Here is a 27,150-nt window from a genome sequence, read left to right as displayed (position 1 = left end):
CTGCTTCAATCATGAAATTAATATTTGCTGCACCAAGGAGTAAAAATCAGCTGTTTCGTTTCAAATGCTTTCAAATTGCACAGGCCTACTAACATATTACGGACACAGGGCACAGACCTTTGCAAAAATAATTGTTCATCAGCTGAGCTATTCATTGTTCAACCAGGACTAACCACGTGACATGTGACGTCATGCCCGGGGATGTCCCAAGCTTGGCTACCTGACAGATTTGGATTGTCCTTTAAAGTTAATATTCATACGACGTTTTTTAAAATGCAATTACGTTTAAATTGTTACGAATACTTACGATCTTTAGTTTCATATATAATATCATGTGATGAACAACACCATTGTGATTTGTGGTTATTTGCAAGGCAAAATGCCATAATATTACTATGTAATAGCACAAGTATTATTTATTTGCTTTTGTGAAATTATTCAAACCGTAAAATTTATCATGACTAAATCTGGTTTTGACCGGATTCCCTACTTCATTAATCAGCTGATTGGCATGGATAAGAACGCCTTCTAGTGCATACAATATTGTGACACACAGCTACACTGCTACACACCACAAAAATAAATTGAATATATTGAAATATATACGTAAAATTACTGGAAAAAGGTTGTTTCTAGTTCTACACCCATGGTGGTAACAATATAACAACTTATCAAATTGGGGTAAAATGTGTATTTTTAGGTCTTTTGGGACAAAAAATGTGTATCATCAACACGAAAGGTCACAATTTTCAAATGATGGTCGGCTTTGTAAGTACATCATTAGATTTATAAAGTTTACTTCGAGGAATGTTAGTGTTAAATGTCAAAAATATCAATTTTTTTATAACTTGCCATAAAATTTTTAAAAAAATTACTTGATAATCTGAAGAATATTGCTCGTATCAGAAAGCAATTTGGTGTGTCTGATGTGCTCTGAAGTCCCACAAAAACACTGTGCAATGCAAAGGTGGGTGACGTTTGAATGGGTCTTCAACTTTGTCAATACCGTACTGCTGTTTTCCTCGTTTTTGCCCAATTTTAATGACATATCCTTGACTCTTAGGCAATTTATACACAAGTTTTTTACACTTAATAAGGTGCACTCTATCCTATCCTTAGTTAAAATAAATAGAAGGGATAAAAGTTAGAGAAATCCATATTGAATTAACATTTGCGAAAAAAGTAGAAAAACCCCCAAACAAACAAAAAACACCTCTATTATTGGCATGTTTTCTTACAATACAAAACAATGTTTGATATTATCAAGAAGAATGAAGCATAAGCATGAGAAGTAAAGTCTACAGCACTGGGCTATTCCAGAAAATAAAATGAGTACACAGGAATAATTTTTCACATTTCCAGGTTTGCTTTCTGAAAACGACTGGAATTTCAGTTGCCAATGTGTATTGGAAAAAGCTTGGAAATGCAATAAAATGCATAAAAAATCAAGGAATTGTCCAAAATGTGCCCCCTAAGGATTTTCGATTGTGAGCTATTTTTGCTGGATTGTTCGTATTTTATAGACATTTTTGAATGTCTGGATTTCCATAAATCATAACTGCATCCCCTCCTCCTCTTCTATACACAAAAATGTTTTTAAAACGTTTCGGTCAAAACATTTAAAAAATGTTAAAATATTAATGTAAAATATTAATGGTAAACATTGTTTGCAAAATATGTTGTCAACACTTCAATAACATGTATAGGTTATGTCAGAATGTTTTGCAGCAAATTTTAAAAAGTTTATACTCTTTATAACACGACATTTAAAAGAATTTTTTTCTGTAAAACATAGTGTTTAGCTTTGTATGTTTACAAAGATATCTGCGTTCCCGGAAAAGGTGGTGGGGGGGGGGAGCACTCACCTTTAGAAGTGACGGGTATGTTCCTGTCATTTGGCACTCTTTTTAAAGTCGAATATACCCGATGACTCCTTTTTTGTAAAAGTTATACCCGATGATCCTTTATTAGGTTCGGATACCCGGTATAACCCCCTTTTCTATCATCATCATCAAAATGCCATTAAATAATGCGGATACTTTCAAATTCTCTGCGTTCATTGACATGCTGATGAGTGCAATAGCCCCCCCCCCCCCTATACTCTCACTATAATATGTGACGTGTCATATCAAAATCAGACACTTTTGGGCAGGTTATAAATTTTGAGGTTTTTACGAATCTTAAATATAGAGATATTTTGATCCATAACGCCATTTTCCCCAATGAAATCGGACATTCCTAAGCGACGATAATGAGTTCGTAAGTTATGGTATTATAAAATTGGAAATTGAGATATCGGCCTTCAAAAATATTATTGACAATGTTGAGAGTTGTAGGCCTAATTACCTTGAAAAATGTCTCAAAAATACAAGATGCCAGTTATATTCCGGCCTGAAACTATCAGACAATATTTTTAACATTAATATCATCACAAATTCGCAACAAACCCAAATTGTGAAAAAATCACCCGGACAGATTTTTGGCTATTTCTCCATTTACGATCCTGCCCAAAAGTGTCTGCTTTTGACATGACACGTCACATATTTTGAGTTCAGTTGTCTTTTCTAATACCTTGTTCAGAGCTAAACGTATACTGCTTATGTCTATGATATCACTCTGAATATAGTACTTTTGCCTGGATTTCCAAGTATTTGCATGTAATCGAAAGTACAACATCCGAGTCATCCTGATGAACAGAACTGAAGAACCTTAACAAGTACTTCCCTTCCTTGTATAGTATTTACAGGCGAACGACCTAAAACCTCTATTAATTAGGCAAAAACTTCCTAAGTATTCATTGGCTTGATCAAAACAATCCCAACAACTTAGGCGACGAAAACAAAACCCTGTTCCGAGTGCCCGACTGAACCTGATTTTCTGTTGATAATATTTTTTTTTATTTGCTGTAATGTAAAATCAGCCCATTGGCCAAAAGTGCATGTAAAATCAGCTGTTATGGGGCAAAAACTAATAAAACTCGTGCAAAACGAGGAAAAATATGGAAAACATAGTAATTTATTTACAGATTTGGGTGATTTTTAGAGCCATTTGCTTAAAGCCATAATGTGTGATTTGGCTCGAAATTAAAAGGGGATAATGTGATCAGTGAAAACAAACATTTAAATAGGAATCTATTATTTATGCAAGTCACACATTATTGCTTTAAGTCCGTACACCCGTAGAACAGTGTTTATTTTCGACGCCTCGTGCCTTGTTATTCAATTCATCTACAGATTATTTAATTTTTAATTTGCATCTTCGATGTTTATGTTATCCGACCCATACATCATTATCAATGAAAATTGATGGGTACCGCTAGTCATTATTACTTTTGATGTAAGTATTAGGAAACGAATTTGGAGAAAACCTTCTGTTAATAAAATACTATGCTGAGCCACCAGCCTGGGTGGCTCACGCTCCAGTAATTTCAGATGATTGAGCTCAGTAATACATCAAAGAATGTCTACCTATTCATGAAAACAAATAGATAATCAGCTTATCGGATTAAAAGCTTAGAGGGAAGGTCTTGCTGCTCAGCGAGTGTTTGTAATTATCAGAAGGTTTTCTCCAAATTCATTCTCTAATGGGTGGGTAGGAAGTTAGAACACGAAGGCCTAGTAAGTGGAATGGCAGAAGTATCACTTTTCTTGGTTTTTTGTTTCTGCAATGTACTGATATACACTGATCGTATAGCAAATAAGAAAAGGAAGCATGAATAGTCGTACTTATATTGCCACTGGGGTTCTTGTGTTGAGGTCAATAATATATCAACGCGAAAGTTTTGGGCATTTTCCCCCTCCCAAGAAAAATCATGCACATGGTAACGGAAATGGCACCCTTAATACCAAGCCTTGGATTTTCATATAGAGCCCATGCCCCTCCCTCTTGTGTGTCACTTTTATTTGTCTCAATATTTGCATGCAAACACCGCTAAGTCATGTAAGTCATGCTACTCTCCGACCCCGCTTTGAAGATATACATTAATCATGTTAATAGACTATTAATGCACAATAATATTAAAACTTAAAAAGTAAATAAGAGGGTTAGTCCTCATGAAGGAACATGTGGGTTAGTCCTAATTCATTTATGAAGGAACATATGCAAATATATTCAAATATGTTAGGGTTGGGGATAATGTCAGGGTTAGTATGGTTAGGGTTATTAGGGTTAGGGGTCCGATATTATATTTGCATGATAATGAAGGGTTATATACCAATAAGAGAGTCATTCATTTTGCAGTTTCAGTGTCTGTTGTCTCTTTTGTTTATTACTGTCAAGTGTGGGTGTACGGTGATTCCTTTCTACATCAGCCTCTCTCTGAAACAAAAGGTTGTAGAGACAGAAACTTTTCTAAGTTGATCTATTTCTTAATTTCTAAACAAAAATCAGAATTTGAAAACGTTTGACTTTTATGAACTTCCTGCCACCAACTTCCTGCCACGTTTTGGTGGCTTTATTTTCTAAAAATGCAAAAGAGGGCGCTATGCTGACTTAACTTTCTGTACAAGAGAGGGTTGTGTAATGTAGCTATTTTATTTATGACTGATGTCACTGATCAAGGAAAATGAATCGGATGTAGGCCTATAGCTCATGGTCACGGTTACTAAGTCCTTTGCAATGATTTCAACCGGATTTCAAACGCGGGGTATGCATTGTAGGCCTACGCTGAACATGGACTAAATGAACAAATTTTACTCACTTCTCGATCTTACAGGGTAAGTTCATGATTGCAATTAAGCCTACATATAAAATTGTGCAAACGTGGTTATCATGTCTAATACCGCGATATATATCGTTAGCCAGATATAATGAAATAGTAGAAAACAGTGCAAGCAGTGGCATACATGCGCCATAATTCTTTTTTATATAGTACGGTATAGAGCTATTCCTGATTAATATCATCACGCAGTCATGGCCGTGTAGATTTACTTCCGCGTTTCGTGTTGACCAGGGTTTTGATATTAACGGGGATATAGGATTCAATTCAATTCAATTCAATTTTATTTAAAAATGACCTCGTGGCCCAAACGCCAAATTGCGGATTTTGTTTTTTACATGGTAAGCCTAGGCCTATAAAAACATACAAAATCAATACATGTAGAAAGATTTAAAATTTAAATCTTAGTTGAGACTTGTAAAGTTTTAAGTCTTTAAGATTTATTTTACGCGGGGTTTGATTTAAATTTTCTTTGGGATCGGGAAAAAGAAAATCTATTTTTAAATATTTCGATAGACTAACATTAAACCAATCACAACGCGATGTTGCGTGCACGTGATCAAATCGAAACGTTTTCCTGGACTGCTCAGCCACCATCTTTCTTTTGCGATTTCGTGTGGTGGCGAGCGAATGAATGAAGTGATATGGACGAATTTGTTTTGCAGAATGGCATCCCAGATGCTGTAATTGCCAATGTCAGTGACTATAACGTCCATGAAAAAGCTTACATTGTTGTGCACGAAGGGCCAATGTGAACATTATCTTCAATCGCCGAGGTAGTAGTCTGTGCTTCTGCTGTATAACTATAAGCTACACATAATATAATTTATAAATGGGTAAGCTTATTTCCATGAAGGATCACACTCGGCCACTGCAGTGACACTGCAATTATCACTGGCACTGCAGACCATTGCTTGAACTTTATGAAAGAAGTAGGCCTAGTCCTGACTTGGTATTACTGCCGTGAATAGACGTATTGCTTGATAAGAAGTTACACAGATTTGTATTTAATATCGATATTTAAATCCCCATAAAGATTTAAATTATTCTGAAATAAATCCCAGATATGCTTAAAAGTAAATCTTAAAGGACTAATCTGTCAAGGATTTGAAATTTGAAAGTCTAAGGATAGTCTTATTTTTTACTCCAAAGGTTTTGTCACTAATTACAGTCCGCCTTGGATTTAAAAATCTTTTAGACTTGAAAATACGTCTTTCAAGTATTAACATTTGCTCTTTGTAGATTTAAACTTTAAATCTGAACGTTTTATTTTTTAAATCCCTGTGGGACTGAAATTTATAAAACTTTGTACAGACTTATTTTAATCCTATTTTGATTGATCCCTAACTACAGTCTCTGAAAGTTTTGAAAGTAAGTCTTTTGGATTTGAATTTAAATCCCTGTAATTTAGAGTGTAGGCATAATCAAATTACAACAGGAATAGAAAAACACTTATTAATAAAATAAATAAAATACATTGCACAAGATTCAAGCACTCTAATTGCCACAACATACCAAACCCATTTAAAATTAATCACCCCCAAAAAACACCCAAATTAGAAATCCTCACTCACTATACATAATTCAAGCACTTTACGTACCTACAAGCAAACGAGCTACATAGGCCTACATATTACACACACAAACATACATGATGCAGTAAGCAGTTACAAAACAAATCACTCCTAAAATACTCGCAACTAACTCACATGAAAACATGCATAGATACATTCCATTGCTCACAGCATCCACCCACATCCCACCCTCCCCGCCTAGTGCCTGAATATACAAAAAGAATAGTGAATAGAATCAGCATTTTTGAAAACATTGGATATGATGATAATATTATTGATAATTGTGCTTGATCTTTCATTACATCACTTGTTCACTAAGCTGCAGACAAAATTCACTCATTACAAATATCCGCCCTCACATCGTGAGGGGAGGGAGGAAAATTGAGGCCAAAATTTCGATTTTGAAGCCATTTTTCAAACGTCACCACGGTCAAGGTCAAGTCACATATTGGGGTGGGTTTGTGTATGTGACGTGTGTGTGGGTCTATATGTCACATTAGTGGGTATAAGATGCCATCAGGCTCAATGTATCCCTGGGGGTGGCGGAAGTCATTAATGTAACCGTACAAAAGATGACCACCCGGCCCCCTCCTCGTTTCTCTGAGGGCATGGGTCTTAATCGTGATCATTAAATGGTACAGAACGACAGAACATATAGAGTATTCATTCATGCATTACGTTGCACTATTAAGGGAGCTCAATTATGACCCCTACCCTCAGATATGTGAGGAAGGATCGGGGAGATCATCTTTTGTGCGGTTACATTAATGACTTTCCCCACCCCCGTGGATACATTGAGGGCATCTTATACCCACTAATATAATGTGACGTATAGACCCAAACACACGTCACATACACAAACCCATCTCAATATGTGACTTGACCTTGACCGTGGTGACGTTTGAAAAATGGCTTCAAAATCGAAATTTTAGCCTCCATTCCCCCGGGATTTCCCCTCCCTCAAGATGTGGGTGATAGCGGATATTTTTAATGAATGAATTTTGTTAAAGATCAAGCACAATTATCAATAATATCATCATCATATCCAATGTTTAAAAAAATGCTGATTATATTCAACTGATCCTTTAATTCTTTTGAGGAGTGTATATTGCACTTTAAAACATGTCAAACATTTAGAAATACACATTATAATACAAGAAAATATTTTTTTATAGCAAATCAACTTAAAGGGAGAACTTTTTATATAAAACCAATATTATTTAAAAGTCAAGATACCAGGAGCAATTTAGTTAAAGCAGCCAGATAAAAACGTTTTAACGTTTCCAGGAAAATAAAAAGTAAATATTGTGCTGCTATTTTGATAATAAGAGATAAGAGTTGTTAGGTTTGGAAATTATGCTGTCCCCATGATGCATTTATGAAAATACACACTAAATGTATGTGGTAAATGCTATATCCACCAAAAAAACGTTGACAACGTAAAGAAAGCAGCAAGTTTAAAAAGCCCCCACCTCGGCTCACTTTTTGAAACTTGGTCCCATTTGTAAAAGATACTGATTTAAACTTTGTCATAATTATCAACTTAAAAAATTTCCAGAAGTGTTATGTATCTTAAATGTGCCGATGCGATATTAAGTTGTTAGCATTCTGGAACGATCAGAAAGGTTATTATGTTGTTCTTGGCCAATATCCTATATATGTTTTGTTTTATTATAATTATTAAGTTCATGATCAATGATTGAATTAAACGAATAACAAGTAGGCATGTTAATGGCAATGATGCTATTGTTTAAACGTTAAAAACACCGATTTGCTGTTGATATTCAAAATGGGACCAAGTTTCAAAAAGTGAGCCGAGGTGGGGGCTTTTTTAACTTGCTGCTTTCTTTACGTTGTCAACGTTTTTTTGGTGGATTTTCTTTCTTTTTATGAATGTAGCCAAGCAGCTTTAAGCTTGGAAAGTCATCGGGTTACGAAGTACTCCATAAAACGAATAAAACGAAAAATAGATGTTTGAAATTATGTTATCCTTGATTAATTTTTATAACAGTAAATAATTTAATAAAACTTTATCAGCCGTTTACTTTTAAAACTTGCTGGTTACAGCTACCGCGTGACTGTAATGTTAATAGGGATACATATATATTTTAATATACTTTAATTATTCAAGGCAACTAAGAAAATGTAAATATGAACAGCACATACCCAATGTTGACGATGCCAGCGAGACACAGAGTCAGTCCGATTTACTTCAAATTGAAACTGAGAAATGCGCGTATGTACCAAGGCTTATACTACGGAAGCGTCTAAGTGCCACGACTTAGCAAGATAATTATGTTTTAATGATTGTGGGTTTTGTAGCCATGCGGGGCAATCTACTTAGATATCCAAATTTCGCGGTTGATAGTTCTTTGTAGCGGGCAATCTAGTTGGATTTCCGTATTAAGCGGCGGTTGTTGGCGGTCTTTCGCGGTTTGTAGTGTTGGCGGTCTTTCGCGGTTTGTAGTTTTAATTTCACCCATTCTTCATACCCTACCCTCTATCGGGGGTTAATTTATAGTTTAAGCTTCTTGGATAACTATACTTTGCGGTGTGTGGTTCTTTGTAGCCCTGCGGGGCAATCTAGTTGGATATCCAAATTTCGCGGTTGATAATTATTTAGATTTATAGATCTATTTGGATTTCCCTATTAAGCGGCGGTTGTTGACGGTCTTTCGCGATTTGTGGTTTTGATTTCCCTCATTCTTCATGCCCTACCCTCTATCGGGGGTTAATTTATAGTTTAAGCTTGTTGGATAACCATACTTCGCGGTGTGTGGTTTTTGAAGCCCTGCGGGGCAATCTAGATGGATGTCTCTATTGAGCGGCGGTTGTTGGTGGTTTTTCGCAGTTTGTGGTTTTAATTTGTTGGATATCCAAATTTCGCGGTTTGTGGTTCTTTGTAGCCCTGCGGGCCAATCTAGTTGGATATCCCTAGTGAGCGGCGGTTTTTGGCGTTCTGGCGCGGTATGTGGTTTTAATTTCTCTAATTTTTCAGGCCCTGGCCTCTATCGGTGGCTAATTTGTCTTTTAAACTGGTTGGATATCCATATTTCGCGGTTTGTGGTTCTTTGTAGCCCTGCGGGGTAATATAGTTTGACATCCCTATTGAGCGGCGGTTGTTGGCGGTCTTTCGCGATTTGTGGTTTTTAATTTCCCTCATTCTTCAAGCTCTGATCTCTAGGGGGGGGGGTAACCCAAAATTTGGCGTTTTTGATAACAAAAAATATGGTGCTTTTTTGGCAAACTAACAATTTGTTTTGTAGCCCCACCCCAAGATGCACCCAAGAATAAACAATAATTATAAGTCATTCAAAAATGTACGTTCCACTATTCTATCACCGGATGCAAGGAGGAGTTTTGTAAATTTATTTGTATTATCTTCAAATATTTTCCATCAGATTGGAATAGACGGCGTTTGGAAAATGGGTCAAGTGATGACGTCATCGGCTGAATGCCATATTGAAATCCTCACTGATGATGCTCTCATTATCATCTTCTCATTCCTCACTCTATATGAACGTCTTATGGTCATGAGGTAGGTAGCTAGTAGCAGGCTAAGAGGGGGTGCGTGGCAGGGTGTAAACCAGTAGCGTGGGGACAGGGGTAGAGTACCCCTTGACAAAAAAAGCAAAGAGAAGTGCCTTCTGACAAAAAATGAAAGACTGAGGGGCAAGGAGCAAATTTTCCACCAAAATTCACCCCAATCATGGGCCCAAATAGTGTAAAATGCCAAATTTTTGCGCCCTTCGCGCACATTTTCACAAAAGCCCTTTTTACCCTGATCATGGGCAAATATTGTGTAAAATACAAAATTGTTGCGCGATACGCGTGCACATTATCTAAATAAAGCCTTTTTGGAAGCTCGAAGACTTAAAACATGTACAGTTTCTCTAAAAAAAACCGGTATATGTAGGCCTATTTTATATCCCACCCATAAATATAATCATGATAATACCGGGCCAAAATAATGCAACCGCGTATTTTTTTGGTCAGTGCTCCAAAAATGTTTACCCACCCCCCGACCCACCCACCCACCACCACCACCAAGAAAGCTGGCTACGCCCCTGGTGTAAACGGGGGTGTGCCGTGGTACATATACCCAAAACATCCCTGAAAAAAAAAACTCGTTCCTCTTATTTGATGTTAAATAACTCGCGTTGTTTCTCAAGGGGTTGATCCAGTGAAATACGGTTTATACTATAGTACTCTTTTGTGGGTCAAAACAAATCTCAAATACAAAAACACGTAGAGCAAAATTAACAGTAGACTTCGGTTGTATATATAAATGCGCTTTTATAAATGCGCACGTGACCAGATGGCCAGCGCCATATTTGCATTACATCACTGTCAATCACTGAAATGGCGATCATTGAAGGAGTGGCTACAGTTGTGACCTTGTTATTTATTTATTTATTTATTTATTTATTTATTTATTTATTTATTTATTTATTTATTTATTTATTTATTTATTTATTTATTTATAACGAAAAATAAAAACCCTGTTCTATTTTGAACAAATTGAGAAACAAATTTTTCCTGTACAAATGAATGAAATTGAAATTTATTTACAGATTTTTGTGATTTCTTGGGTTATTTAAAATTTAAAAAAAAACACCAACCGACCGACCGACCCTACTTGAAAGGTCCGTTCGCCCGTTGGACAGGGTTTCTCTCTTCTCGCCTTACTTACAATTTTATAAATATTATTTGTCCCCCCCCTTCCCCAAAACCACCCCTCCCCTTTTACACTCATAAATTAATTGTTTTTTTTTTTTTTTTTTCCCTTCCGTGTAAAGTAAAACTTTATAAGCCGGTTGAATCAAACTGAACAAAATTGACGTATACTACTACAATATAATACCATGACAATAATGTGTATGACGGATCTAACTTACTAGCTGAATAAACCTCAAACCATGCATCACATACGTGATTGTACGTCAAATTGTCATATAACGTATGAGCGTGATGTATAGTATACGAGTCTTCCTCAACATCTTCCAGCCGGGATGATTACATCATGTACAATCATCTACGTGTTTATACTCTAAATTGTACGTCAAAGGGTGACAAAGGGTGTACAGATTACCGATTTAGCATGGGGGACACAAAAGGTGCTTAAAACACATTTTGAATTTGTTTTTTTTGTCCATTTGCGAGCGAATGAGTAAGTTAGAGTTGAGGAGGTCGGGCGGGGACATCTAGCCTATTAGTTTGAGAGGGTCATTATGCCGAAAAGGGCTAAAGTTATAGTTTCCTCAATTTACGTTATAATTAGAGTTAAAATTAGGGTCAGAGTTATGTTCATTGGCGGCACTACGGGGGGGGGGGGGATACTTATCTAGACTCCCAAATAAATAAATCCATGACCCCTTCCTTCCGAAGAAAATGACAGCCCCCTACGTTCCCTACGTGCAAACATTATCAAATAACATCATCGGCAGCTACCCAGTTCTGACCTTAATGCCAGTAAAAATCACATTTCGTCATCAATATGGCCAATTGCCACGCCCATTTAGCACGGAAATAATGAAATATAACTTTTAAATCAGCTATATCTAGCTTTTCCGTCATAATTTTTTTTCCGTAATGGAAAATCCAAATAAAGAGTTTATGTTTCGGGTCAAATTATTTTGCCCTTTGCAATCAATGCCACTATTTTGCAAAGCCAATTTTCCTTGTAACCTGTCATTTTCGCCTATACTTTTGCGTGTGGAATTTGTGCACATCCGGGTACCTTACATCGTTGAACACGGTATGGCGACTTGTAGATGTCACGTGCGCATTTATATATGCGCATTTATATATATACCCGAAGTCCACTGATTAAGAGAAAGTCCCATTATGGAGGCAACGAAAGAAAGTCACAAAATAAGGTTAATACTTGACCAACCTTCATATTTAGAAGGATGAGTTGTCAAATTTGTGGCACATAATTTCTTATTGGAATGTTATATTTTCCTTTGTATTGTCTTTCATTTCACAGAGTTTCTAAGAGATGTTATAGAATACTGTCCAACCCTCAAGTCTGGACACATGTTGATTTCTGGCAACAACAACAAATGACAATGCCAAGGAAGAAATTGAGAGCTAGCAGGTATAGTAAGACTTGGATGTTTCCCAATGACCAAGAATCTGTCCTGGATTTCCTGAAGAAGTACACCAGTGGCTCATTGAAATCTATTTACCTTAAGGTTGTAAGCAATGATATCCTATCGCATCTTAAGGAACATTGTGGCAATCTGGAAACTATTTCCTTCCTATCTGCGACTGATCCACTAGACACGGCAGATTTGTCAGATATTTTATTCACATCTTTGAATTTAGATACAGCGTTACCTTTTCCTGAAAAGATTCCGTTGCCTAAAACCGTCAAGATATGTGAATTTTCGTTTGTGACTTGGAATGAAAAGCAATGGGAAAACCTGATGATTCGCTTTGCAAATTGTACCAATCTGTGGCGTCTGAAACTTGATGGAGTGATATTGACCCCAGAGGGTTGCGTGGCACTATCTGATTCAAAAGTGACTGACCTTAGCTTTCTCAACACGCAGGTCGCTGGAGGACCCGATAATCAACTGAATACAGCGTTGATGCCACTCCACAATTTGACCAAAATGAAATCCTTCATATTTTCAACTGATGATCCGGACGAGACCCAAGAACAATCACAGGTAAACCTGGACAAGTTTTTGCGTGGTATCTCTAACCAATGGCATGAGTTGAGGCGTCTATCATTGATTGGAATACAAGCACTCTCATATGAAACCTTTGCTCTGATGACCTTGGCATTGACACAGCTACAAATATTGGAACTCCACGGTAATACGATTAGAGATGAGAACATTAGCCTCATTACCAAACACCTGAAAAAGATTACAACTCTAAAGCTTACACATGGAGACTATACACCGTCTGGTATCAGGGTGTTGGGTGGTCACCCTTCCATCGGAGAGCTTTATCTGTTGGAAAAGTATCCGGAACAGTCATCACCAGAATGGCTTTTAGCCGTGTATGATGTAATACTCTCTCTTCCTAAAATAACCTACGTTAAACTGATTGGGTACAGGTTAGTAGCACTACACGCAAAGGAGAAGATACCAAAGATGACTAGGGATGTTCAGATAGAAGTTGAAAACTCGGAATGTTTTCTTATGGATTGAAACTCACACGAGATTCATCAATCAGTTATTCTGGTGAAAGATAGAATTCACACCATTATAATAGATGACCGATGGATCTCTAAGTTTCACGGGGAAAGACTCGCTAAATACACGAACAGAAATAGACGGATAACAAAATGTAACTTCACAATAATCTTTAATTCCACATCATCAAATATCAACAAAGTATTACAACATAGATTACGGATTGAGTACACTCATAGAAATTGTTCGTTGGCATTACTCAGTAAGTTGATGTAAGTCGTTGCGTCAACTTTCCGAGTAATGCCAACGCGTACAATTTTGAGTAACGCTGACTCGATATCATTAAGTTGGTCGCACTCATTTGCACTTACTTTGCGTTGTTACAACTCAGAAAATGAAACTAGCCTACCAGCAAACACAAAAACGTTTTTAAAACGTTTTAAATAAGTTATATTTTGGGTTTTGGTTTAGGTAATAACGTTTTAATAACATTAAAATGTCGGGTTATTTAATGGTCATGAAATCGTTTTAAAACGTTTTGTATGAAAACACACTACAACAATATTTTTAAAATGTTTTCGAAATGGCATTGTAAACTATTTTTGCAAACATTTTTGGCCAAATATTTTGTCAACACTTAAATAACATTATGTTAAAATATTTGCACCCAGCAAACACAGAAATGTTCTTAAAATGTTTTTTACAAAACGTTTTAATAACATTTAAATGTCGGGTTATATGAAGGTCGTGAAAACATTTTAAAAACGTTATTGTAAATATTCTGGGCAAACATGTTTTCAACCCCAAAATAACATTCTGTTTAGAATGATTTGTACCAAGTTTTCAAAAATGTTTTTGGAATGTTATTAAAACGTTTTTATACCCTTTATATAACCCAACATTTAAATGTTTTCTGTAAAACATTTGTGTTTGCTGTGCGGTAAATGACCAACAAATGTTTTTTAATGTTATGAAAACGTTTTATACCATTAAGGGATCTGGAATGAGCGTTTTGTGCGATTCGACAGTATTTTTGTGGGACATGAGAGTACATCAGACATATCGAATTGCATTATGAATACGAAGAATGTCTTTCTGATATCAAATAATTTTCATTTTTGAAATTCACGATATAATACAAATTTTATGACAAATTATTAAAATTTGATATTTTTCACATTTTGATATATAACAGTCCTTGAAGTAACTTTTATAAATCTAATGATATATTCTTAAAGTGTATGTAGCTGGGAGGAAAAGCCGACGATCAATTGAAAATTTTGACCTTTTATATTGAAGATATGGATTTTTTTCCCCAAAAGACCTAATTTTTTTTGTGTTTTGGGAAAAAAAATCCATATCTTCAATACGAAAGGTCAAAATTTTCAATTGATCGTCGGCTTTTTATCCCACCTACATATACTTTAAGTATTTATAAAGTTTACTTCGAGTACTGCTAAATATCAAAATATCAATTTTAATGATTTGCCATAAAATGTGTATTATATATTGCGAATTTCAAAAAATCTAAATTATTTGATATCAGAAGGATATTCTTCGTATTCAGAATGCAATTCAATATGTCTGATGTGCTCTAATATCCCACAATAAATACTGTCCAAACGTTCATACCCCACCCCTTAATGTACCCTTTATATAACCCGACATTTAAACGCTTTCTGAGAGGTATGCTATAGTATACACAATTTTGCACTGATTACAAAAATAAATATTTGAATACTGCTAATTGTGCAGAAAATGATCCAATTACGTGAATTAAGTAACAAAGTACCAAATTGGAATAACTCAAAACAATAAGTACCAGTAACTTAATATGAACGAGTTACATCAACTTACATGCAGGTGGTGTATGACGTGCAGTCCCTAAATTCAGTAAATTTTCATCGTCAACCGTGTAATTGAATGGGATTATTTTGAAATTTTAAAACGCTTGAAATATCACAAACAAATAGGCCTATGTTGATAAATAATATAAATACAAACTAAAACCGTTGGGGTTCGATAATGAACCCCACAAAACTAACCGAGTATATGGAAAATGCCATACGGCCGGGCGGTTTCACGAGTTGCCGGCGCGATCATGTCATCCGCCGCCTGCTTACATGTTGAGTTACAATAACTCAACTAATTGGTTCTTTGAACCTTGTTTATTTTTCTAAGTTCCCTGAACTTGAATTCAGAAGTTGGCATTACTTAAAAAGTTGACGCAACGACTTACATCAACTTTTTAAGTAATGCCAACAAAGTTGATTAGTTGACAGAACTTTTTGAGGTTTTTCAGCATTTTTTAAGTTCGGATAACTAAAATGAATTTTGTTTTGGCAACTTTTACACTAGTATTTTTGAGTTGTCCAAACTTACTCCTTTTGAATTGCGCTAACAAGGTGAACAAGTCATTTCTATGAGTGTGCATATAATGTGTATGGCGTCGCTGTCCTACGTAATTTGTGGACGCTTGAGGTCTGTCTCCATCAATACGCTGGCGAAGTTACGTAATAAATCCGATTAACTACCATAGCAATAGGTGAAAACAATTTTGAACATATCGCGCTGCACTACAAGCAGATTGAACTAATCACCTGTGTATATCTGCAATCATAGATTGAACACAATACTGGTCTTTTCAAAGATACTAATCTTACAGGTGCAAGTGATCAACATGATATGGTTCAATGCAGAGGTACCGCGTGAAAGTATCAGTGCAGCGCGGTATATTCAAAAATTGTTTTCACCTATTGCTATGGTAGTTAATCGGATTTATTACGTAACTTCGCCAGCGTATAGCTGGTCGCCAAATACGATGATTCCTATCAGGGCTATGACACTCTATTCACGTGGTTTCTTTTCCAACGCTAAAAGATTACGAATTTTGGTGGTTTGTAAATGAAAAGTGTCCACACTATCGATTGATTACGTAACTGTTATGAATAATTTATTAGTTTTTCAATGCAATCGCCTCGACCCATTAATACATATTATCTGTATTTATCAAAGTACTTGGAATAGCAATCTGGTGAGTTCACTGAACTACGCCCAAATACTGATGGAGTTTTAATGGCGCTAATCCTCTCCATACACAGATGAACAAACACAATAGGAGAAGGTCAACACATATGACCTCCTATATGACATGTTATATGAGATGTACAACAACCTGAATATCATAAAGATCGGTGTTCGTTTGTGCATATGAACTGCATATTTGCAATACTAAATATTACTCGTTATATATTATGTCAAATATTGGTATTATGACAACACGGTATATACATTGTATATAAAACGACTAATAGATCCTACTATCATGGCGTCAGGTCATTGGTTCATCATATCCCGTATGTTTCTTAAAATTCATTCATATTTGAGACACATTTCTGTGCCCATTTTATAGGCGTACAGGTGGATCCGGTTTTTTTTGTCATATTCATTTCTTTTTGATGAAAGAATTAAGGTTTTCCACTGCACGGAGGCCACTATGTGATACTAATTTAATGCTATTTGTAAATGAATGCGGATTCCCGGTTGTTGTTTTTCCACAGTGTGACAACTGTCCACCCATCCAGACAACATCATCACATAATAAAACGTCTGTATTTGTACGATGAGTAAATATTAAACTGAACTTTGCCTTGGAACATTGTGTAAGACGGTGTAAGATTTTGTGGGCGCCCTCAACATTATTATCCTCTTTGTATCCGTAAATGACATGGCATAGACTGTGTGAATTCTATGAAGACTACTTATACATGGGGTCATATCCATGGACACAAGTAACGATAATTGACAACACGATACGCGACTGTATTTAGGGCGGCTAACCACTAATAATTAATAGGCCCTAATGCCGGGTGGGGGGGAGGGATGACAAACTAACACAATTCTGAAAGACATCGACCAAGACCTTGCACAATCCCCAAACTGAGCATTTACAATGTCATGTTCCATGTGTTTCAGAAAGTGCGAAGATCTTACTCTGCACCTTAAACTACACCTTAAAATTAACCCTAGAGTTCATAATCTTGAATCGCTAAATCCACCGCCATCAACTTGAACCCATTCGCTGCACTGTACTTGACGCTGATCTTGACGTTGAACTTCACACTTGCGTGATAAACTTGACACTCAATTTGTTGGTGTGATTCAGATCATGTTTTCCATACAATTTTAAACATGACGTAAACAAGATTTGATTTTGTAATTAGACGATAACTGAAGACGGATGTCAATATAAATAACAGAAGAATTAATTTCTTCATAATATAAAAGCAGTTTTCAATGCACCAACATTGTGAAATAAGACGCAGTTCCTCCCGTAGATACAGTACTTGACGAAAACTACGAAACAATTCCACACGACGAAATTGTACTTAGACATTCAGCGCTGAAGACAGATAGCTGGATAATATTTGATTCAGAATATAACGGGCTTACATGAAAATCGTATGCAAAGTTCTAGAAGAGGTTTAAAAGTTGCAACATACTTTGCATAAAAAATGATGTTATATGTTGAGGCATGGGGTATGGGCGAACTTGAAGTACAGGTATCTGGAGAGGGGAAGCAACGAGTTACCCCAAATCACAGCGGCAGGTAGTGACTGGGCCACCAAGTGCTAATATATATTTATTTTTGAAGGTTCGTGTTTGTTTTAAATTTTGGGGCGTTTTTCCCAAATTTGATATTTTTTGGGATATTTCAAAAAAGCGACATGCCAAAGACAACTCTTTGGGCACATAGATTGTTATTGTTATTGCAGTTCTTTTCCACATACCTACGTTAACATTCGCTTGGGTGGTTTACTAATATTATATATTTTATGACTGCAATTTGGCGTTTTCAATGCGTTTTACACGTATCATGAAATTAACGCAAATATCTAGTCACGCTGCTTTTAGAATTTTTACCTGATCGTCGGCTTTTGCAGGCAACAGAATGCAGATTGGCTCACGATAGATGTCGTATTCCTCTATGTGGGTCACTTGATGATAAAATTACTTTGAATTCCTTGTATACAACACACACATTGTCGTCTGGAAACCAGGTCTGGAACTGATTTTGGAATAGCTTTAGACTTCAGCGCCGTATCAAATCTCATAAAAACCACACGACTGGCGACTATGTGTTTATGTTTCCCGCACGAAAGCTTGCGTCAACATCTATTACTATACTTCTTTGGAAACGTTGACCTTTGACCATTCTTTGTATAACGCCCTGATATGACCTTGATATGTTCACTTGATTGGGTACGCTATAGCATCCATTTCATTGAGTGGTTAGGACCTGGTCAGTAGATAATACTACAGAGATACAGTAGTATAACATGGTGTGTGAGCATGGTGAAAGACTCATTATTGATTAGGCGCGGACATATTAAAGGCACAGGTCCTTTGCGTGTATAGCAGAAAATTATAATAGAATGTTTGGAATTTTGCAACTATTAATATTAACCGCATTATTTATTTATTTATTTATTTATTTATTTGGTATATTGGTTAGTAATTAGTAATATTCCATGATACATCGGTTTATGATTGATTGATTGTTGATAACTTGAAAACTTGATTGATTGATCGATTGATAGTCATTTCACATTATATTCCTAGTTTACAGGCCCCTATGGAACGTCTATTAATTTTGAATAGCATCGTACATTAGATAAATAGGCCTATTAGTATTGATTTATTCTATTCAGCAATATCAAGGATTACTATCAAAATTCTCATAGCTAATTATCAGTTGGCTCAGTGGTAACGCAATAGGTTTTACAACACGCAGGTCCCGGGTTCGATTCCCAGCTCTGCCTATTTTTTTCAAGGCTGAGAAAAAAAATGAAATTTCTGGACTGCAAACTTATTTGGCGCGCGATCTGAGCTGGTCCTTTTCTGGTGGCTGTGTCTGTTACAGGCACACTCCCTCTGGAATCCAAACCAGCTTCACGCTCATTACACCTCCCTTAACAACCCGTATCATTTTTATTTTATTTATGAATCAAATCTTATTATAGAATCACACAAATATTGTACTGACGAAAATTCAAAATCATTTCAGAATCACACATATTGCATACCAACTGGAACAAAAATTCTTCAAGTTAAAATCCAAATGCACCTATTGTCATGATAAGCGCTCTTGTTATTTGGATCTTTGGTTCTCAAGTTTCACGATAAGTGGGCGCAGGAGGTGACGGGATGTCGGGGTAGGTCATGAGTGTCATGGTTGGTCAAGAGGTGCCATTGAGAGTAAGTGGGTGTCATGGTGGGTCAAGAGTGTCATGTTGGGTCAAGGGGTGTCATGGTTGATTAGGAGTGTCATAGTGGGTCAATCTAGACTTTGGTGATCAGAGCCTAATATGGTTGATCAAGGGTGTTATGGTATGTCAAAGGATTTTATGGTGGGTCAGTGGTGTCTAGTATGACCCACAGAATAGTGTAAAATGAATGAGAAAAAAAAAGAAATACAATAAAAAAAAACCCCCAAAACTGGGGGTCGTACACCTAATAGTTTTATAGTTATAAGAAAAATCACAATAATTTTGGTCCCTATTTTCAGGGTTACCCACTTCTCCTATGCTTATGCAATAAAATATACGTCAATTACACGTCAATTTGAAAATAAAAATTATTAACTTATTGATCAAATTCCCTTAAAAAGAGAATTGTTTGTCATTTTGATTTTGGATCCTTGGTTCTAGTGATAAGGGAGTCAAAGTGTGTGATGGTCGGCTAAGGGTGCCATGTTGGGGCAAGGGGAGTGCGTTAAGTGATATACGGATGGGTTAAGGGTGTCATTGTGGGTCATGGGATGTCAGGATGGGTGAATGGGTGTCTTGGTGGAATAAAGGGCGTTGGGGTAGGTCAAGAGGTGTCATAGTGGGTCATGGTGGGTCTAGAGGTGTCATGGCGGGTCAAGGGGTATCATGGATCATCAAGGAGTGTCATGGTGGGTCATGAGGTGTCATGGTGAGTCAAAGGTTAATATGGTTGGTGAAAGGGTGTCATGGAAATAAGGAATACAATAAAAAAATCTAGGGGTCGTACTCCTAATAGTTTTATAGTTATAAGAAAATTCTTAAATTTGGTACCCTATTTTCAGGGTTACCTATTTCTCCAATGCTTAAGCAATAAAATATACGTCACTTATACGTTGAACACGGATCAATTGGCGCGAGGGTCATATTGGTGCTATAGACCTTTTTCCCTCTTTCCCATCATGCACTATTCCAGGGGGGTATGAGTGTCGCAAAATACATCATCTCCCCGGGGGAGTACAGGGTTCATGTTCATTACATTCTGGAATACGGACATTTCGGCTGGTGCCTTCATCACAAAAAAGGAATCACAGATAATCTGTAATGGCGCACGATCACTAATACCTTTCGGGGGCAAAAAACAACATTTCTATGTCTTATTGACATGGTGTCGTCGCCAAAAAAACTTTGTATACATTTTATAGACCTAGAGGTGAAAAAAAAACTAATGACGGGACACGCAGTGATATTTTGTTGGCGTCCGTTTCACTCTTTTCGGAGATGAAAATAAAATGTAAACAATAATCTCTTACATAGATGTTCTGCATCACTCCGTAACTGCATCACTCGTGTATTCAATAATTGCATAATTAGTAACATCGATGGCCTTTACGATAATCCGCATATATGGAATCAGTATGCCCATATTAAGACAAAATAATTGCAAAAACCATCGGATGCACACGATCTATGAGGTTGATGAACTACGTCATACCCCCCCCCCCTAGAATAGTGCATTGTGGGATAGATGGAAAAAGGTCAATATGGGGGAACGGTGGCGCAGCGGTACAGGCTCTACCTCACGAGTTCGAGCCCCGACATGATGGCACCGCTGCGACGGTGCCATCATGTTGTGCACTTGGGCAAGGGGTGAAATAGGGAGCTGTTAGGAATATTGTCCATTGAGCGCCGCCCAAATGTATGAGCATGTCTTGGGCATTGTATGGAAGCTGACATACCGTATTCTAATGACAGTGGAATAAATATAGAGCGCTTTGATACATGTGAAAGGCGCTGTATAAATGTCAATTTTTTTTACATTGTGTAACATAGTGTTTGGTTCCGCTACAGAAACGTATCCACGATAATGCATGCTAAAATGGTGACCTAATTAAAACACACCATTAAAATAGACATTACCTCGCAGTTATTATTCTGAGGCCTCGTAATGGGCTATTCAAATTAAAAGCCATACACCCCCTATGGAAGAATGACCTTAATCTTCCAAATAGAGAGTGTGAATTTCAAATTGGGTTACCTGAATGGGTGATTCAATTTGAAATATACACCCTGTGTTTGTTTGTTTAAACGGTCGTTCCGTGTGGAAACACACTTGGGTCCTGGTAGGAGCAGGCGCAAGCCATGCTGTGGCGTGGGAGATTGAGGTCATGTCTTCCATCGGGGGTGTTTGGATTCAACTGGAATAGCCCAATAAGGATTCAAAAGTCTGAAACCACGTCCATTACCACTGTAATTATGTATATGAAAATATTCAGAAAGGAAACTAATTATAGCTCCAATATTACATTGCCTTTGGTAATATGAATAACCACCAAGTATCAATAAATGTATAATGTTTTCATGTAATAATGAATACGACGATATTCTACACAAAAGTTTTGGACTGGAAACGCGAGTTCCGGAATATATCGCAATAAACACGATCACTAATAGCAACTGTTAACTCACTTGGTGCTTCATTATATTAAATCAGTACTTAATGCCCGTTCACTGGTCACTTATTTGAGAATTGCAGGTTAAAAATGATGAAATTGAACATGAACTATTTATCGTTCAGCAAGTCCACTGTTTTATGTCTGATTACTTTGACTGTGATTCGCGCTCACGATTGTTGCCAATCTCCTTGGTCATCTTTCGGTGATTTTTGTTACCGAGTCTTTCAGGAGAAGCACGTAACCTTCGACAAAGCGGAGAGATACTGTTCAACCCATACCCATGGTTATCTACAGTCACATTTAGCGTCGATACATGATCTTGAAGAGCATCAATTTCTTGTTGATCTCTGTACAGAAGCTGGAAATGGTACCTTCTATCACTATGGTTATTGGATTGGTTTAAATGATAAACATGAAAACGATATCTATCATTGGACTGATGGGTCTGATGTAGACTTCTTTCACTGGGGAACGAACCAACCTAATGATAAAGGAGGTTTGCAAAGTTGTGTGCATATGTATTATCCGGAATGGAATGATGAGGTGTGTTTAGATTGGAACTTTCCTTTTATTTGTAAACGACCGCGTTCAGTTAAAACAACACCGTGTAATTAGTTTCATCTGCATGTCTATATAAAACAAATATAGGCGCATCTTAAGTTTACATTTCGTGCTATGAAAATTCCAACCAGAAAATTGAAAATGAAATATTTATTGTTCAGCAAGTCCATTGCTTTATGTCTGATTACTTTGACTGTGATTCCCTGTCACGATTGTTGTCAATCTCCTTGGTCATCTTTCGGTGATTTTTGTGACCGAGTCTTTCAGGAGAATCGCATAACCTTCGACAAAGCGGAGAGATACTGCACAACCCACACCCATGGTTATCTACAGTCGATACATAGTCTTGAAGAACATCAATATCTTGTTTCTCTGTACAGAAGCTGGAAATGGTAATCACTTTGGTTATTGGATTAGTTTGAATGATAAACAAGAAAACAATATCTATCACTGGACAGATAAAACAATATCTATCATTGGACTGGTGTAGTTGTATATTTTTATATATGGAAATAAACGAAGGAATGTAGACTTCTTTCACTGGGGGACCAACCAACCTAATGATAAAGAAGGTTTACAAAGTTGTGTGCATGTGTATTAACCATTAACCGGACTGAAATGACGAGGTGTGTTCAGATTGTAACTTTCCATTTACTTATAAAATCAATTGAATACAACCTCTAATTAGGCACCACATCTAATGTGGTCTTATAACGTTATCGGTGCCATGTTAGCCCGGGGGGGCCACTCAAATATGAGAGTGTACGCATGCGTGACCAAATTTTTTGAACACCCCCTAAACAAGTTTTCCTCTGTGAGCAAAATGACCCCCTAAACAAGTTTTTAGCGCGCTTTCCCCAAAAATTTGACCCCCTAAACAGGTTTTTGTCTAATTTTGACCCCCTAACCAAGTTTTTGTCTAATTTTGACCCACGTTACAAGTTTTGATGGATTTTGACAAATTGAACAAATTTGTAGGCCTACTAAGTTAGTAACTAAGTTAGTTTATTTTTTATTGAACACTAAAACTGAGTCCACCTCCTGGATAGGCCTATAGGCCTACCCCCCCCCCTCCGGTAGGCCTATACCATACCGTACCACTTTAAAATATAAATAATTCAGATTCGTAGCTTGTTACATGAATCTGATTGGATTCTCGTAAAGTAGTTTTGTGAGAATATATACCAATATTCAGCGTAATTTATCATCATAGTTTATCCAGACGCAACGTTAAAGCAGTTTTCACATCGTATTTGGTTCCGAATTCGGCACCTAAAGTTGATTATCGTGTCCTGATATCAGCGGCCCTTTTCATGCTTTCTACTGCATATATTTTCCTAAAGTAATCCAGAGAAGGGGAAACTCGCAAATCTACCAGCAGGAGTACTTAGTGAATAATGTGAGGAATCTATAAAGGTCCTAAAAATCTTTTTGAAATAGGGCCTACGCCTACATATGATATTTTCATTCCGGATTTTCGTCTCCCCGTTTTGTCCACAGAACTATATACCCATCATCATAATCATGACGTCATTAATTAATATGCACGTTTTTTAATCTAAACGGTATTTTACATAGAAGTACGAGGCCATGGTTAAATCACATGTAACACGTCATGAAATATATTTTGCATAACATAGTGCTTTAAACATTTATACGACACTGGAATAAAAAATTTCGGAATCGGAGTTTCAGCAGATTTGAAAAGCGGATTAAAATGGTACCCTAAATGCGTTACAAACGATTTTAAAACAACCCCTTTTCATGAAAATCACCGTTTTTTGCCCCCTTAACGCGTCACGCGCGTAACGTGCCCAACCGAAAAAAACACCCCTATTCACGCGTTTTTTTGGTCACGCATGCTTACATCATTATATTTGAGTGGCCCCCCCGGGCATGTTAGGTACCGATAACCCTTTCTATCATACCCTGGTGATAAGTCTGGGCAAAAATTAACTCATGATCCTCCAATACTCCATCGCACAATTTTTAAACATTGTTTTTGGTTCTGGTATAGAAACGTACCCACGATAATGCATGCTAAAACGATGACCTTGGGCTGAGTTCACATAGAAGCTATACGAAATACGCTCATTCGATCAGGCTGAGTTCATATAGGAATATACTATGTGAACTCAGCCTGATCGAATAAGCGTATTTCGTATAGCGATTAGCGAGTCCAGGCATGATAGGCCAGTTTATCAATTTTCTTCGTCTAATCAAATGCTTGTAAGTTTACTTCTTGAGGTCACATTGCATTCAATGAGGTGTCATAATGTGCAGAATTAGATAGTGCATCTATTTAAAAAAAAAGAATTTACCCACATATGGTTTAGTTTTAAAATTAGGACGGTATACGCTGCACTAAAATCGAGCACGCACGATTCCCACTTATTCCCACTATACTACTATACGCAGGTATACGGTCTTTTCGAATAGTGCCCTCTTATGTGACCCGGTACTATGAAATTACCTTGCTCGATTTAAGCTATACGCATACACCTGCAAAACGTGCACTGTATACCCGAATAGTATACTTCTCTATGTGATCGTAGCCTTATGTGACCCGGTACTATGAAATTGTCTTGCTCGATTTAAGCTATACGCATGCACCTGCAAAACGTGCACCGTATACCCGAATAGTATACTTCTATGTGAACGCAGCCTAATTGAAACATGCCATTAAAATAGACGCTACCTCGCAGTTATTATTCTAAGCCTCGAAATAGTCTATTCAAATTAAAATCCATGCACCCCATGGAAAACATGCATGACGTTAATATTCCGAACAGGGAGTGTGAATTTCAAATGGGGTTACCTGGATCGGTGCTCCATTTTAAATCTACACTCTATTTCCTCTTTGTTTGTTTAAACGGTCGATCAGGTGTGTAGCGGGATGTGAAGACAAACTTGGGTCCTGGTGGGACCAGGCAAAAAACAAATAGGGGTGTCTTGATTCAACTGGAATAGCCAAAAGTCCCAAACCACGTCCATTACCACTTTAATTATGTATATGTATAATATTCAGAAAGGAAACTAATTATTGCTCCAATATTACATTGCCTTTGGTAATATGAATAACCACCAAGCATCAATAAATGTAATGTTTTCATGTAATAATGAATACATATACTAGTAGTATTATTACTACACAAAAGTGTTGGACTGAAAACGGAGTTCCGGAATATATCGCTATAAACGATCGCTATAGCAATTATAAACTCACTTTAGTACATGTAGTGCTCAGTTATATTAAATCAGTATTTAATATCTATTCACTGGTCTCATTATTTGAGAATTGCAGGCTAAAAATGATGAAATTGAACATGAACTATTTACCATTCAGCAAGTCCACTGCTTTATGTCTGATTACTTTGACTGTGATTCGCTGTCACGATTGTTGTCAATCTCCTTGGTCATCTTTCGGCGATTTTTGTTACCGAGTCTTTCAGGAGAAGCACGTAACTTTCCACAAAGCGGAGAGATACTGTGCAACCCATACCCATGGTTATCAACAGTCCCATTTAGCGTCGATACATAGTCTTGAAGAACATGAATTTCTTGTAGATCTCTGTACGGAAGCTGGAAATGGTACCTTCTATCACTATGGTTATTGGATTGGTTTCAATGATAAACAAGAAAACGATATCTATCATTGGACTGATGGGTCTGATGTAGACTTCTTTCACTTGGGAACCAACCAACCTAATGATAAAGGAGGTTTACAAAGTTGTGTGCATATGTATTATCCGGAATGGAATGATGAGGTGTCTCAGATTGGAACTTTCCTTTTATCTGTAAACGACCGAGTTCAGTTAAAAATACCCCATGTAATTAGTTCCCTCTGTCTACATGATATAAAACAAATATAGACGCATCAACTTCAAGTTTACATTTCTCGCTCAGTATCAATCGGATTATATATTGTTAACAAAATGCATGCACTCAATCATACCTTTATTTTAGTTAGAAGTTTGCTTTATAAATGATTACTTTGGCGGTGATTCGCGGTCAAGATTGTTGTCAATCTTTTTGGCCATCTTTCTTCGTATGGAGTCGTGAAGCGCGTAACTTTCGACAAAGCGGAGAGATACTGTTTAACCCACACCTAGCTACAGTCACATTTAACGTCGGTACCTAGTCTTTGATGACCGTCAATTTCTTATTGATCTCTGTACAGAAGCTGGAAATGGTATATAACTTCTATCACTTTGGATTGGTTTGATGATGAACAAGAAAACAATATCTATCATTGGACTGATGGGTCTGACGTAAATTTCTTTCACTGGGGAACCAACCAACCTAATGATAAAGGAGGTTTGCGAAGTTGTGTTCCAGAATGGAATGATGAGGTGTGTTTAGACTGTAACTTTTCCATATATTTATAAAGTCAATTGAATACAACCTCTAATTAGGCACCACATC

The 27,150-nt window shown here is 36.9% G+C and overlaps 1 protein-coding gene across 1 annotated transcript; it reads left to right on the top strand.

The window, feature by feature from the left end:
* Positions 1-4,627: 4,627 nt before the first annotated feature.
* Positions 4,628-14,471, top strand: LOC140145778 (uncharacterized). The gene is made up of 3 exons (XM_072167452.1): positions 4,628-4,715; positions 9,693-9,829; positions 12,281-14,471. The coding sequence occupies exons 2-3, from the start codon at positions 9,717-9,719 to the stop codon at positions 13,455-13,457; spliced, it is 1,290 nt and encodes a 429-aa protein (XP_072023553.1). The 5' UTR covers positions 4,628-4,715; positions 9,693-9,716; the 3' UTR covers positions 13,458-14,471.
* The last annotated feature ends 12,679 nt before the right edge of the window (positions 14,472-27,150 follow it).

This window comes from Amphiura filiformis, unplaced genomic scaffold, assembly GCF_039555335.1.
Source record: "Amphiura filiformis unplaced genomic scaffold, Afil_fr2py scaffold_597, whole genome shotgun sequence".
Classification (NCBI taxonomy): Eukaryota; Metazoa; Echinodermata; class Ophiuroidea; order Amphilepidida; family Amphiuridae; genus Amphiura; species Amphiura filiformis.
Note: the sequence above shows the minus strand (reverse complement) of the source record. Positions and strands in the feature narration are given on the sequence as shown.

What these genes read in the sequence shown, in the direction of transcription:
- LOC140145778 (XM_072167452.1), top strand. Translation starts at nt 9,717, where the DNA reads ATGGGTCAAGTGATGACGTCATCGGCTGAATGCCATATTGAAATCCTC. An exon ending in GAACGTCTTATGGTCATGAG is followed by an intron (nt 9,830 to 12,280) that starts GTAGGTAGCTAG and finishes TTCATTTCACAG; the next exon opens with AGTTTCTAAGAGATGTTATA.